This window comes from Panicum virgatum, chromosome 5K (genome assembly GCF_016808335.1).
Source record: "Panicum virgatum strain AP13 chromosome 5K, P.virgatum_v5, whole genome shotgun sequence".
Lineage (NCBI taxonomy): Eukaryota > Viridiplantae > Streptophyta > Magnoliopsida > Poales > Poaceae > Panicum > Panicum virgatum.
The window spans coordinates 20,611,137-20,623,366 of record NC_053140.1 but is presented as its reverse complement, the minus strand read 5'-3'; the positions used below and the strand labels follow the sequence as shown (position 1 = coordinate 20,623,366).

Genomic DNA, 12,230 nt, shown 5'->3' with positions numbered 1-12,230 from the left:
ATGGGCCCAGCTCGGCATCCAGCAGCAAGTGGACCACCAACAGCGAGGAACCACACCAGCGGCAACCACCAACAGCGAGGAACCACACCAGCGGCAACCACCAAGGCACGGATGGCGACGAGAAAGCCAGGGCAGGGCGCAATGGGAGTCAGTCCATGCCGGCAGAGTACACGGCGGTCGATGCCGGCGGAGTACGGCGGCAGGGAGATGAACATTCAGGAGGTAACAGGACAATCTAGAGGGGGTTAAGTGGGCCTACTATCTTTTTGCCACGTTGGACTGCCCGCATGGCATTATTAGTTCGTGAAAACAGCTATCGAGTCAGCAAAACCAGATTTAGGACTGGCGGAAGGTGTATGATGAACTGGTTTGGGAAAAAGTGGGGGTTAAGCAAACTATAAAATTGATTAGGGGGTTATCCGGACATTGTTGATAGATGAGGGTAGTGATTTGAATTTTTTTCCTAAAAAACAGCAGAGAGAGAATAAAATGAATTTATGGCTTGACGCTAGCGTAAACCGGCATTTACATAATTGCATGGTGATAATAGTAGTGTGTAGAGTGGCGCAGGCTGGCTGGTTTACAATGTGGCCGAAGATCTTCATCACCCTTCATGTTCCTTGCATGTAAAAATCTGTATAGGTGTCCAACATGGGCCTTGTTTGGTTGTTCTTCTTCTAGAAATTTGTAGAAGAGAATCTTATATGCATGGAGTAATAAATGAAGTATATTTGTAAAATTTCTTCACGGATGGGTGTAATTTTTCGCGATGAATCTAATGATGGTAATTATTGATGATTGGCTATAGTGATGGTACAGTAATCATCCTCTAATTATGCGATCAAAGATCTCATTAGATTCTTCGGGGTTCCTAGAATAGAGATTCTAGAGTTAGTTTTGTAAATTATTTTTATATTTATATCCTTAATTAGCAGTTAAAGTTGTGAACAGTCCCACCTTTACAAAAACCAAATAGAGCCAGACTGATAGTTGTTCAGCAAACAAGCCATGCATGGGGGGCAGCAGCAGTGTTACTCGAAAACGAACTGAACTCTAATGTGGAGGTTCGTTGAACGAACCAAAACACTGCAGCGATCGAACCGAGGGAGGCAGACAGAAAAAGCGAACCATGTTTGGAATCCGAACCATGGCAAATAAAAAATTGAATGAGTCCCTCTCCTCTCCTGCGTATGTGAACGAGAGAAGCCAACAACACTACTTTTAATGCAATCTTGAGCCCCATGTATCGATGCTCGGACTAGAGAAGCGAACCATGACCCAAATCGATTTGTGTCATGCCTCGGTTCGCAGCTGACACTGGAGCTGCCCTGGGGGGTAGGAACCGAGGGCACGGTGAGATTAGTTGGATAAAAGGCTGTTTGGTGCATCAACGACAATTCAGTTAGGATACTTGAAATTAAAATATATTGGAAGATACATGACTGGATTGGCAGGCCCCAAAGGAAAGGCACTTAAATTGTACATATTGCAAAATGAAGAATATAATGGTGAGAATGGAACTAGAGAGCGAATTACTGTAATTAGAGCACCTGTTCACACTAAACATTTAACAGAAAAAGGGAACATCATGTTGGGATTAGTGTAACGATATCCAAACAGAAGCCGAAATACAATGGGACTATGGGAAGTGATTCAATGGAATAGCTTTATATTCCGAAAGAATCAACCCCCTCCACGGTTAATGGAAGGGGGTATTCTACCCTCAACCTTCGTCACAAGATCTCGGAAATTATCTACCTGCCCATATACAACTCATTTCACCTCTCTTCGTTGATACACTGCCACATTATCCCCATAGCCAGTCGGCTCCCTAGCATCTCTATCGCCGCCGACACTAGTTTCAGCGTCCATCTCCCCCACACTAGTCGAGCTCGCCGCATCCACTGTCGTTCGCCCCGCTCCTGCACCTTCACTGTCGTCCTTTAGCGCAGCCAAGCAAATATCCATCTTCTTCAACTATGCCATCCTCTGCCGCTTTGCCTCGGTGCTATACCGACCGGCCCACTGCCGGTCCAGCGACTTCCCCCATCCCTCTATAACCGGCAAAATAGAAAACCCGGCAGCTCTGGACCATAACCTTTGGGAGCCCGTAACCTAAACCGGCCACCGTGAATGTCGACAGTTGGCCGCTCCTCCGCTCCTGGGCCTTATATGATGGGTTGAATCCAGGTCACGTGCGCGACCTCGATTATTCCAGAGACGGATTGGGTAGGACTTAGGTAGACGCGGCACAACATACTCCTGGGCCTTCTATAATGGGTTGAATCCAGATCACGCGCGTGACCTCAATTATTTCAGAGACGGATTGGATAGAACTTAGGTAGACGTGGCACAACACAAAACACAAATTTCAAACACTGAGGCTCCGAGCCATTGGATTAGAATCCTTGCAGGTTGAAGATAAAACTTTAAGGCATTAGGTTAATCCAGAGGCTCCGAGCGATGTAACTTTATGGTGCGCACTCCTATATTTATGGTGCGGCCAAATTACAGATTGCTATACTTATGCACCGAATATGAAAGAATAATAATATCTTGAAATATGGTGCAGGCAAGCTAAATAGTTTCAGAGCAACTAATGGCTAAGACTCACAATTTATTTTCTATCAACAAACCCTCAATTTGAGTGTCACAACCTTGGCAGTTTAGGAAACCTATGAAGACATATAAAGTTACAAGGAACAAAAACAATATAAAATTTTATATTCCAAAGCTATTTTTATTTAGAATAAAAAATAGCCAAAATTCAGTGCCGTGGCAATACATAGGCATTGCTGGCAACCTAGGAACTCTCCATGTTGTAGCTGTAAAAAATCCAAAAAAAAAACAGGAGCTAGCTACCTTGTATAGCAGGAAGCAAATTTCCTTCTCAGCTCTTCCTGTTCTGATGGAGAAGCTCATTTTTGCTATCTTCTCTCTCAAGAAACGCACACAGCAAGAAGCAACCCGGCTCTTTGCTTGGCTCTGTTTTATCCAGTAGCACACTGCTTACTGCTAGCATCTTCTATCTCGATCAAGCAGAAACCAGAAAAAAACTTCACCCGAAGCTTTTTCTTCTCCAAAACATGATCCACTCAGAAGTGTACCCTCAGCCTTAGGCTTCTTTCAAATCAGCAGCACATCAGATAGCTCTTGTTCATAGCCTGAAAAAATAAACTGATAAGGAGTAGCAGAGGGGCAAGAAGAATTAGTTCAGAGCATGCATCTGTTAGGTTAGGACAACTCTAGGTTTTGCATTTTTCTTGTCATATAATTTCCATTTTCAGTATCAATAATTAGACTCTTGAGTAATTGTAGCTGACAGTGGTGGTAGTAGTTTTCCTGCAGAGCAACAGAGTGCTTTAGGGCGTCGGTTCATTCCCAGGTCAATTAGCTATAACCTGCTGCTCTGTCCTACTTTGATGTGCATACATGTTGCTCGGTATACAGTATTTAGTACACAATTGAATGGTCGTACAGAGCAATAGAGACCTGAAATCAGAGTACTTTGGCTCAGTCTGGAGTCACACCAAACCATAGCTACTAACTAAATTCTTTCAGACTTGTCATAGGAACATCTTTCACACAAGCTATTCTTGTGCGTTCTCTGAACAACAGATCACAACCCTACGGGCCTATGCAATACATGTTATTGCCCACCAAAATTAAACCTAGGAACCATGGTATTAGTGGATAATTTGTGATCTTACCTAATTACGGAAGTCACCATGGACGAAGCAACTCCTATGCTGCAGCACAGCGGCCGGCTCGATGACGCAGCAGCAGTACACGGCAATGACCTAGCAGCAGTTTTGAACACAAATTAAAATAGAATCTGAGAGGGAGAGAAGGGGATTAGAGAGAGGAAGTAGGCCAGGACCACCTCATGGCGATGCTCGTCTTGGATTACCCAAGTTCCTGGCTTGCTGCTAGCACCAACTGGAATTCAGAAGCTCACTGGCTGTAGGAGCATCGATGGAGAAGGGGTTGGTGTGGTGGGAGCGGATGGCTGAGTGCTCGAATGGGGTGTGGCGGCGGGGCAAGGAGCGAGGACATGGGTGGAGAGTGGCCTGACGGCGACCACCCGCCCTCGGATGTCGGGGTAGAGGTCGACCTGCACCCTCCCCCGGAGGAGGGCGGCGACGGGGAGCCCTACGGCGGGGCCGGGGCGGAGGTCGTCTCCGGGGAAGAGGAAGCAGACAACGCGGAGGGCGTGGACGTGGGCGTTGCAGGCGATGAAAACAGGGATCACGACCAACCGGAAGAACGCTGCGTCGATGCAGATCCATCCAAGGGAGGCGTGGATCCAGTGAGGGAGAGGGCGGATCCGGAGCTCGGCGGCCTCTGGCGACCCAAAACGGAGGTGGAGAAGACGAGGGCTGAGGGAGAGAGCAATGCAGGCCCGGCGGGAGGCCGCAGGGCGCGCGCGTCCCGGCCGCGCGTCCCGCCGGCGGCCGGAGTCCGCAGGCGGCGCGCAGGCGGAGGCCGGAGACGGCGCACGTCTAGGCGGCGGCGGCGGCCGGATCCAGCAGGCGGTGGAGTGCGGCCGGAGCCCGAAGGCGGCGCGCGGCCGGAGCCCGCAGGCGGCGCGCGAGCGGAGGCCGGAGACGGCGCGCGTCCAGGCGGCGGCGGCGGCCGGATGCCGCACTCGGCGGGAGGGCAGGGCAGCCTATAGGAGGGAATAGGTAAGGATGGATCTATACATCCGAATTTTTAGAACAAATTTGATATTTTAAAATAGATATATTTAAAATTTTAAGCTAATCTTTTTTTATATTATCAAGCATATTATTACACATAAAAATAAAATTTTGTATAGATTTTTTATGTATTATTTGCTCCCTACAATTAAAAAGGTGAAAAAATATTCGAATCTGTATCCGATCCGTATTCAAATTTTTATATCTATTATTTGAGAATATATATGATAAATTTGAGGTTTAGTTTTTATGAATCTTTATAAGATCGATGTTAAATACAAGGAATTTACATAGTAAATTTTATATCTTATTTGTCCATAATCGAAGAAAAATGACCAAAAATCTGACATTCGAATAAACATCCGAATGCATCCTTAGGAATAGGAGCACCGATTTGGTGGAGGAAAAATGAAAATTGAATAGCGCTTGGGTTCGAACCTGGGCCACCGTACGCAGGCGAGGGGGTGCGCGTGCGGGGTGGAGGAGCGATGGCCGGATGAGCGTTGAAGCGGCGGATCCATATAACATGGACCCTTAGATCGCGTTGAAGCTTCGGTAGAGCCAATTTGAGCCATCGATTTCAATGAAGTGGACAACCTGGGTACAAAAAGCTTGTGTGCACCACCTCCAATCTCTCTCAGCGGGGGCACAGTTGTGGGTGGCTGTAGATTTATTCATTCGGTGCATTATGGGGATAAGATTACGAACAAATTACCCATTACAGACGGAGAAAGAAAAAGAAAAGGAGCAAAAAAAATTCCTTCAGGATAAGAGGAAAATCGACCACCTCACCTCGGCTTCCATCTCTCTCCGCAATGGCGGCCGCCACAGCAGCCGCGGCCGCAGCCCTCCTCTCCGGCGGCAGCGGCCCAATCCCCAGCACAACCCTTCAAATCCAGCCCTTTGTTTCTCCCCTTCCCTTTCGCCGCCGTGGTCGCACCGTACACGTCTCCAACGCCTCGTCGTCCCCGTCTTCCCCACCGACGCCGGAGAAGGAGGCGGTGGCCGAAGCGGTTCCGTTGCCTACCGCGGAATCCTGCGTCAACCTCGGCCTCGAGCTCTTCTCCAAGGGCAGGGTAACCCCGAGGCGCCTTTTACAGTTTTCGAGTGACACGCGATTCAAAGCATTGGATTGGAATTTGAAACATTGTATTATGTCAAGCTTAATTGAGTTTGGGACTGATTTTAGCTGAGTTTATCAATTTTGAATGCTTAAATAGGAGTGCCTGCTTTATCTCATCGAACAATTGTTTTACCATGTATCTTGAAGGAAATGGCGGAAGTAAAGGCGGTGTTTTTAAGCAAGAAAGTTAGTGATCATTGGTATTGTTTGATCAATAGCCTTAGGATAAAATGTTTTGGCAGATTATGGTAATCTCCAACTTGAAAGCTATCAGTAATCAGTGCCTTGGTGTTAAGCTGGGATGAAACTGGAATTAGTACTCTGCTAAAAAAAGAATCAGCAAGCTGGTAAAGATAAATGCCAGTGATGTTGTTGTTATACTGCCTAGATGTGTTTACAATTCCATAGTACATTTCTGATACGGGCTTACTCAAGAGACTGCATGTTTGAGCAAACTCTTCTGTAGATTCAATTTTTATCATTTTGTTGAAGAGGCGTCTATAATCATACAATTCATACCTGCATTCTGTTGTCATTTTATTTGCACCTGTATAGGTGAGGGATGCTCTTGACCAATTTGAGAATGCCTTGGAGCTGAATCCAACACCTATTGAAGCCCAGGCAGCCCTGTATAACAAGGCATGCTGCCATGCATATAGGTGAGGATACTTTCTTGGGTCCACTGAACGTTTGCACTCTTGCACCATGCTTGTTTAGGCTACTCATCAGAATTTTCATCTATGAATCAGTTATACCATGTGTAGTAATGCTTCGAATTAAAGTATGTAGGTGGCAAAAAATGGTAAATACTAGAACCCATTGTTACACAAAACTACAATAGCCAGAAATCAAGGTCTTAGGGAATTTTCTGTAGAATATATGCATGCCTCATTTGGATTCTCATGGTGCCACCATAAACATATTCATAATTTTTTTACTGATCATTTTAATTTCTGGATCTTTTGGACCAGAGAAGAAAGCAAAAAGGCAGCAGAATGTTTAAGGACAGCTTTGCGGGACTACAATCTCAAATTTGGTACCATACTTAATGATCCAGACTTGGCGCCGTTCAGAGCATCGCCAGAATTTAAGGAACTTCAAGAAGAGGTTTGTAACTTCCATCTTTACTGCATTACTACATGGCAATAAAGAAAGTGATCTGTGGATTGTAGTTGAAGGCTTAAAGTCTGATTCATTGACCAGTTTAATATCAGTAATATGATCTTATAATTTTATTTCAGGCTTTGCGTGGTGGAGAAGATATTGGTTCTGGGTTCCGAAGAGACCTGAAACTCATTAGTGAAGTACAAGCACCATTCCGTGGCGTCAGAAGATTCTTCTATGTAGCTTTAACAGCAGCAGCTGGAATTTCAACATTCTTTACCATTCCCCGACTTATACTAGCAGTCCAAGGAGGTGATGGTGCTCCTGATCTTCTGGAAACTGCTGGGAATGCTGCCATCAATATTGGAGGTAAATTGGCGTGCACTAAAAGATTTATCTTGCATATAGTTAACAGTATTCTATGGTTGAAGAATCTTATGCGCTTGTCTTTTTGTTAATCAATTTTCTTTTTAGAAAATACGAATAACAACTTTGTTATATTTCTTTTACTATTAGTTACACTAAAGTGATTGAAATTTTAAATCAGTATACTGCAGGTATTGTTATGCTTGTGGCTTTGTACTTCTGGGAAAACAAGAAAGAAGAGAAGCAAATCACACAAATTTCTCGTAATGAAACCCTTTCAAGATTACCTGTGCGCCTGTCAACTAATCGCATTATTGAGCTTGTTCAACTCCGGGACATTACTAGGCCAGTTAGTATAATTTATTTTTCATCTTTTATGTCCACCAACCATTTTCTGTAATAACTTTTTTCATTACATCAAAATTTTTCACTCAGTGAATTGTTGTTTGGGGAGTGTTACAGGTTATATTGGCAGGCTCGAAAGCATCTGTTACTCGGGCCATGCAAAGAGCTGAGAGGTACCGGACTGAACTGCTCAAACGAGGTGTTCTTCTAATTCCAGTGATATTTGGCGCTTCTCAGAAAGACCAAACCAAACCAAGGGGTTTTGGTACAAGAAGAGCTGCTGCATCAGCTCCTTCAGTTGGGGTTAGACCAGCCTTGCATTGGATAATTACGAAAAACTTCACTTCACTTGCCTCTTTAGCTTGTGTATTTTGTATGAAAATCTTTGCCCCTTTCTTTGATAGGTTATTGCAAATTTTCTTTTGACAGGGTGACTTTGAAAAACGTACTGAATCTATTGCGGCAAAGTCACGTTTGAAAGCTGAGGTTCGGTTTAAGGCAGATATTGTCTCTCCTGAACAGTGGGAAAGGTGCATTTAGTTTCTCCTTTTACATGTATGCATTTAATCCTAGACTGTTCATCAAACTGCAAAAAGTAACTATACTGTGTTTCATGATTTTTTTGTTTATAAATTCTAACATAGCACAACAATATAAATAGGTATATATATGGCATAGCAGGAAAAAAACAAAAAACTATTAGACAAATATATGAACTAAAGATCCACCCGACAAGTGGAAGATTCTGATGTTCCCGTAAATCACATGCCATAAGCATTGAAACTTGAAAGTCATGTTAAGTTTTTCACTGTAAAAGTTACCTTAGTTTTCCTAAATTTCATGATAACTTGCAGTTCAACTCACTTTAGTAGTTTTTATCTCTACATAGGCAGCTACAGCAATACTTCAAGTTCTGTCCTGTTCCTTTTTCTGTTATTGTTAGCATAGTTGGTTGCTTGCCCTAAAAAAAAGCATAGTTGGTTGCATCAATTTGTTGTGTTAGAGGTTTCCCCCAGTTTGACCTCTACTTGCTTATGGTTCAGTTGGATACGTGACCAGCAAGAGTCTGAAGGCGTCACTCCTGGTGAAGATGTCTACATAATCCTTCGTCTGGATGGCCGTGTCAGAAGATCTGGAATAGTAATTTTTCCTTTTTCTCTCAGTTTCACTTTGTTAGAAAGAAATCTGTTATTTGACTTGATTATGCAATACATCTAGAGGCATAGAATTCCATAATTGAACCACACCAATAGGGCTTAAACAACATTGAATCTAATCTACCCTATTAAGAGAAAATAATGACAACTGACCATGTGCGTGTGATTTGTTCTTATAGGGTATGCCAAACTGGAACGACATATTGCAAGAACTGCCACGACTTGAAGATCTTATGAGCAAACTTGAACGGTGAAAAAGGTGTGTACAGCTGAAATTTGACCATTTATTCTTTTCTCCATTTCATTCTTCATGGATACTAATAAACATGTAAAATTCAGTGGAAAGCACTGTGGTTGGCATGGTAATTTCAACCCCAGGTTTTGATTACAATGCCATCAAAACAGTACGAAGGTGATGGTAGTAACTTATAGATTACTCAAGACATGTTTCGAAACGTACCACCATGGCCCATAAAACTACTGTTTTCATGACATGAGGACCATTGCTGCTTTCTAACCTCCTCAACTCTGAAATGTACTCTTAATGTAACATCCAGAGTATGCTATATGACTTCTCAAACTACATCTGGCAAACTAAACTCAATTGGAATATTAACCCATCAAATTTTAAATACTCGACATGTGCTTTGGTTAAGCAGTGGAAGTTTGGCAATCATGTCAGCTTTTCAAACAAAGGAATTATTCCTAAAAAAGGAAACATTTGTATACAATTGAGTGGACATCATTCTAGCAACCTAGAACAGAATGCAGGTAATATACTAGTAAATACAAGTAAATTGTTGGAATAGTTAGAGAAGTCAAGCTTTTATGTGTGTGTTTTCTTTGTTATATTATTCAGAAGATTTTGCAATAATAACATGTACCGCGAATTAACATGTATTTGCTTCCGCCTTTCAGGTTTTAACCTCCGTTGTCAGTAACAAACAGTTTATTGTTAGAGATACAGGAATATGGTTTATGGTAAACCGATCGGAAGCGTGGTCGCCAATGGGTTGAATATATTCTGTTCCTGGAACTTCAGTGCAGATGGTCGCTTCTCACAAACTAATCTATGTATAGAGGAACCAATCCAATCTATCCAAATTATAAAATTCACGGATTGCTCATGATGCCCAATTTGTGTGTCTCTGCGTCCGTTGTGCGTGGTCCTTGTGCCGGTGCGCGTGCAGCACAAATGCATGGGTACTCAAGAATTCGTGTGATCGGATTGCTTTGCACAGAGCAGGGCGTTTGATATGATCATTACAAAATGCATGGGTGCCCAAGAATTCGTGTGATCGGATTGCTTTGCACAGAGCAGGGCGTTTGATATGATCATTTTTTTTGTAAAATGACCAGTTATATTAGGAAAAAAGAAAAAGAATGTATGCTCTTCTCACCTTTTTTCCCCTCCCGAATAAGACTTATTTGGAACAACTTGCTCACAAGATTTGATTTAAAGACAAATTGAACCGTCCTGGGCACACCACTTTTCTGGCTTGCTGTTGTCTCGAAACAAAGACTTCTGGATTGTAGGGAGTAATGGGTGGAAGGAACAATTTGATAAATTATGGAATAATACTCCGAATTTGATAAATTTTAAAAATAGATCATGATCGTCTGCCGAGCAGACGAAATTGAGATTTCGTCTTTTGAGCAGACGAAATTTGCTCGTTTCGTCCTTTGAACGGACAAAAATCCATTAGACAAAAATATAATTTTCATCATTTTCGTAGATGAAAACAGATTTCGTCTACTCGGTGGACGAAATCTCAATTTTCATCCATGGAGTAGACGAATTTAAAGATTTCATCTGCTCAGCAGACGAAACTCAGCAGACTTCGTCTGCTCAGCAGACGATCATGACCTATTTTGAAATTTATTAGATCTGGAGTATTATTCCGTAATTACTGTAAAAAATTGCATTAAAAAATAAAAAAAAAACTCTGCAGCTTAGAGATAAAGAAAATTAAATGATTTCCTTTAATGCTTATCTGAAAGTCCTAGCATGCCTTACATTCAAGCATAAAATTTGAATCCTTTAATGCCTTATATTCTAGGAGAGAGAGAGAGAGAGAGAGAGAGAGAGAGAGAGAGAGAGTACAAAGGGATAAATTTTGAGTCAGTTTTGTACACTATAAAATAAGTGATGCTAATCTGACACTTGTTTATTCCCCGATTTTGTTCTACTGATATTATTCTTTAATTATCATGGATGCAAGGGAGGTGCTTGCTCAAAATTCACAATCCAAGAATCGAGACCGTTCCAACTCACTCAATAATTCTGGAGTTTGATTGTAAAAAAATAATCTGATTTCCCTTTTTCTATTAAGTAATGGTTTTTATTTGACTATATGACATGGCAGTAATATATGGTTAAAAAGTTTGACTCTTGAAGCTTAGTGTTTGGCATTTGATTCTGCTCCTTAGGGAGGCCTTAGGGAGTATATAGTTTTCTTATTAGCATCCAGATGAAGTCATCTACATGAGCTACACTAAATTTACATGATAGATCAATTTTATCCTTTTTTTTGTTTTTTGTAGAAAAGACAAAGTAGGGATGAATTTTGACATCGAAATCTTTAGCTGTTATACTAGGTCACCTACTGTTCCATAAGACATTTTTTATTTTTTTATTTTGAACAGTTCAACCTTATTGTTGCAGGCTTGCAGCTGGGAGGGCGGAGTCGTGCAACAAATAAGAGCATTTTCCAAGCTAACTGGTTGGATCATGACTCATGAGCGCACAGCTGATTCTACACAAGATCCTTCACTTACTAAGTCCCTTGCATTTGGTTGTGTCCCAAACACAACATCTTCTTTATAAACCTAGAATCTGAAGGTATTTTTTTTTGAGATCGAATCTGAAGGTAATTATGCTTGTGACGATGTACATAGAAAAGGGAGGCATGAAGTTTTAGAAAATGAACTTTTTGATATATGCCTTGATCAATGTGCAAGGATTCTGGATCGTTGGATCGAGCAGAACCTCTGTGGTTCAATTGGTAAGTTCAGTAATGGAATCTTAATAGGGCTGTATAAGTTCAAAAACTTGATCTTTTGAAACTTTTTCATGTGTCTTTTCTTTCAATTGGTTCAAAGTTGATTCTTGTGTATTGGTTCAAAACTATGCTAGATTGTAATGTTTGATGAACTCAAAACACTATACTTTTGAGCATCTCGTTTGAAATTTTTTTACTTCCATAGCAACACACCAGCATAGACCTAGTAAATACATAAGGTTAATAAAGGCTTCATGGTATCACCCATAGCAACTCAAGGGAATATTTGCTAGTACTATAACAAATTGTGTTGACGCAAAATTCAACACACTAAGTCTGAGAGCATCGTTTGCCAAGCTCAGACTACGATTCCCTCGAACCAAAGCGTGCCAGTCAATTTGACTTGTAAATTGACAAGAAATTGGTAAATGTT

The 12,230-nt window shown here is 42.0% G+C and overlaps 1 protein-coding gene and 1 long non-coding RNA gene across 6 annotated transcripts; one reads left to right on the top strand and one right to left on the bottom strand.

Annotated features, from left to right (window-relative positions):
• Positions 1-2,483: 2,483 nt before the first annotated feature.
• Positions 2,484-4,620, bottom strand: LOC120706884. 3 transcript variants are annotated; one of them, XR_005688511.1, is made up of 3 exons: positions 3,711-4,620; positions 2,863-3,164; positions 2,484-2,675 (listed from the first exon to the last, which is right to left on the bottom strand). It is a non-coding gene; the product is annotated as an uncharacterized LOC120706884 (long non-coding RNA). The 3 variants fall into 3 exon arrangements; XR_005688512.1 differs by lacking the exon at positions 2,484-2,675 and having other exon boundaries at positions 2,706-3,164; positions 3,711-3,800; positions 3,884-4,583; XR_005688510.1 differs by lacking the exon at positions 2,484-2,675 and having other exon boundaries at positions 2,706-3,164; positions 3,711-4,583.
• An 802-nt stretch (positions 4,621-5,422) lies between these two features.
• On the top strand, positions 5,423-11,869 carry LOC120706882 (protein LOW PSII ACCUMULATION 1, chloroplastic-like). 3 transcript variants are annotated; one of them, XM_039991631.1, is made up of 10 exons: positions 5,423-5,776; positions 6,379-6,482; positions 6,795-6,930; positions 7,065-7,296; positions 7,485-7,642; positions 7,756-7,941; positions 8,068-8,168; positions 8,682-8,778; positions 8,975-9,054; positions 9,714-10,194. In XM_039991631.1, exons 1-9 carry the CDS (start codon positions 5,516-5,518, stop codon positions 9,047-9,049), a joined length of 1,350 nt encoding a protein of 449 aa, XP_039847565.1. In that variant the 5' UTR covers positions 5,423-5,515; the 3' UTR covers positions 9,050-9,054; positions 9,714-10,194. The 3 variants fall into 3 exon arrangements, with proteins under 3 accessions (XP_039847565.1, XP_039847568.1, XP_039847566.1); XM_039991634.1 differs by lacking the exon at positions 9,714-10,194 and adding an exon at positions 11,461-11,869 and having other exon boundaries at positions 5,442-5,776; XM_039991632.1 differs by lacking the exon at positions 9,714-10,194 and adding an exon at positions 9,135-9,669 and having other exon boundaries at positions 5,442-5,776.
• Positions 11,870-12,230: the final 361 nt, after the last annotated feature.

What these genes read in the sequence shown, in the direction of transcription:
- LOC120706882 (XM_039991634.1), top strand. Translation starts at nt 5,516, where the DNA reads ATGGCGGCCGCCACAGCAGCCGCGGCCGCAGCCCTCCTCTCCGGCGGC. An exon ending in TTAAGGAACTTCAAGAAGAG is followed by an intron (nt 6,931 to 7,064) that starts GTTTGTAACTTC and finishes ATTTTATTTCAG; the next exon opens with GCTTTGCGTGGTGGAGAAGA. An exon ending in GTGTCAGAAGATCTGGAATA is followed by an intron (nt 8,779 to 8,974) that starts GTAATTTTTCCT and finishes TTGTTCTTATAG; the next exon opens with GGTATGCCAAACTGGAACGA.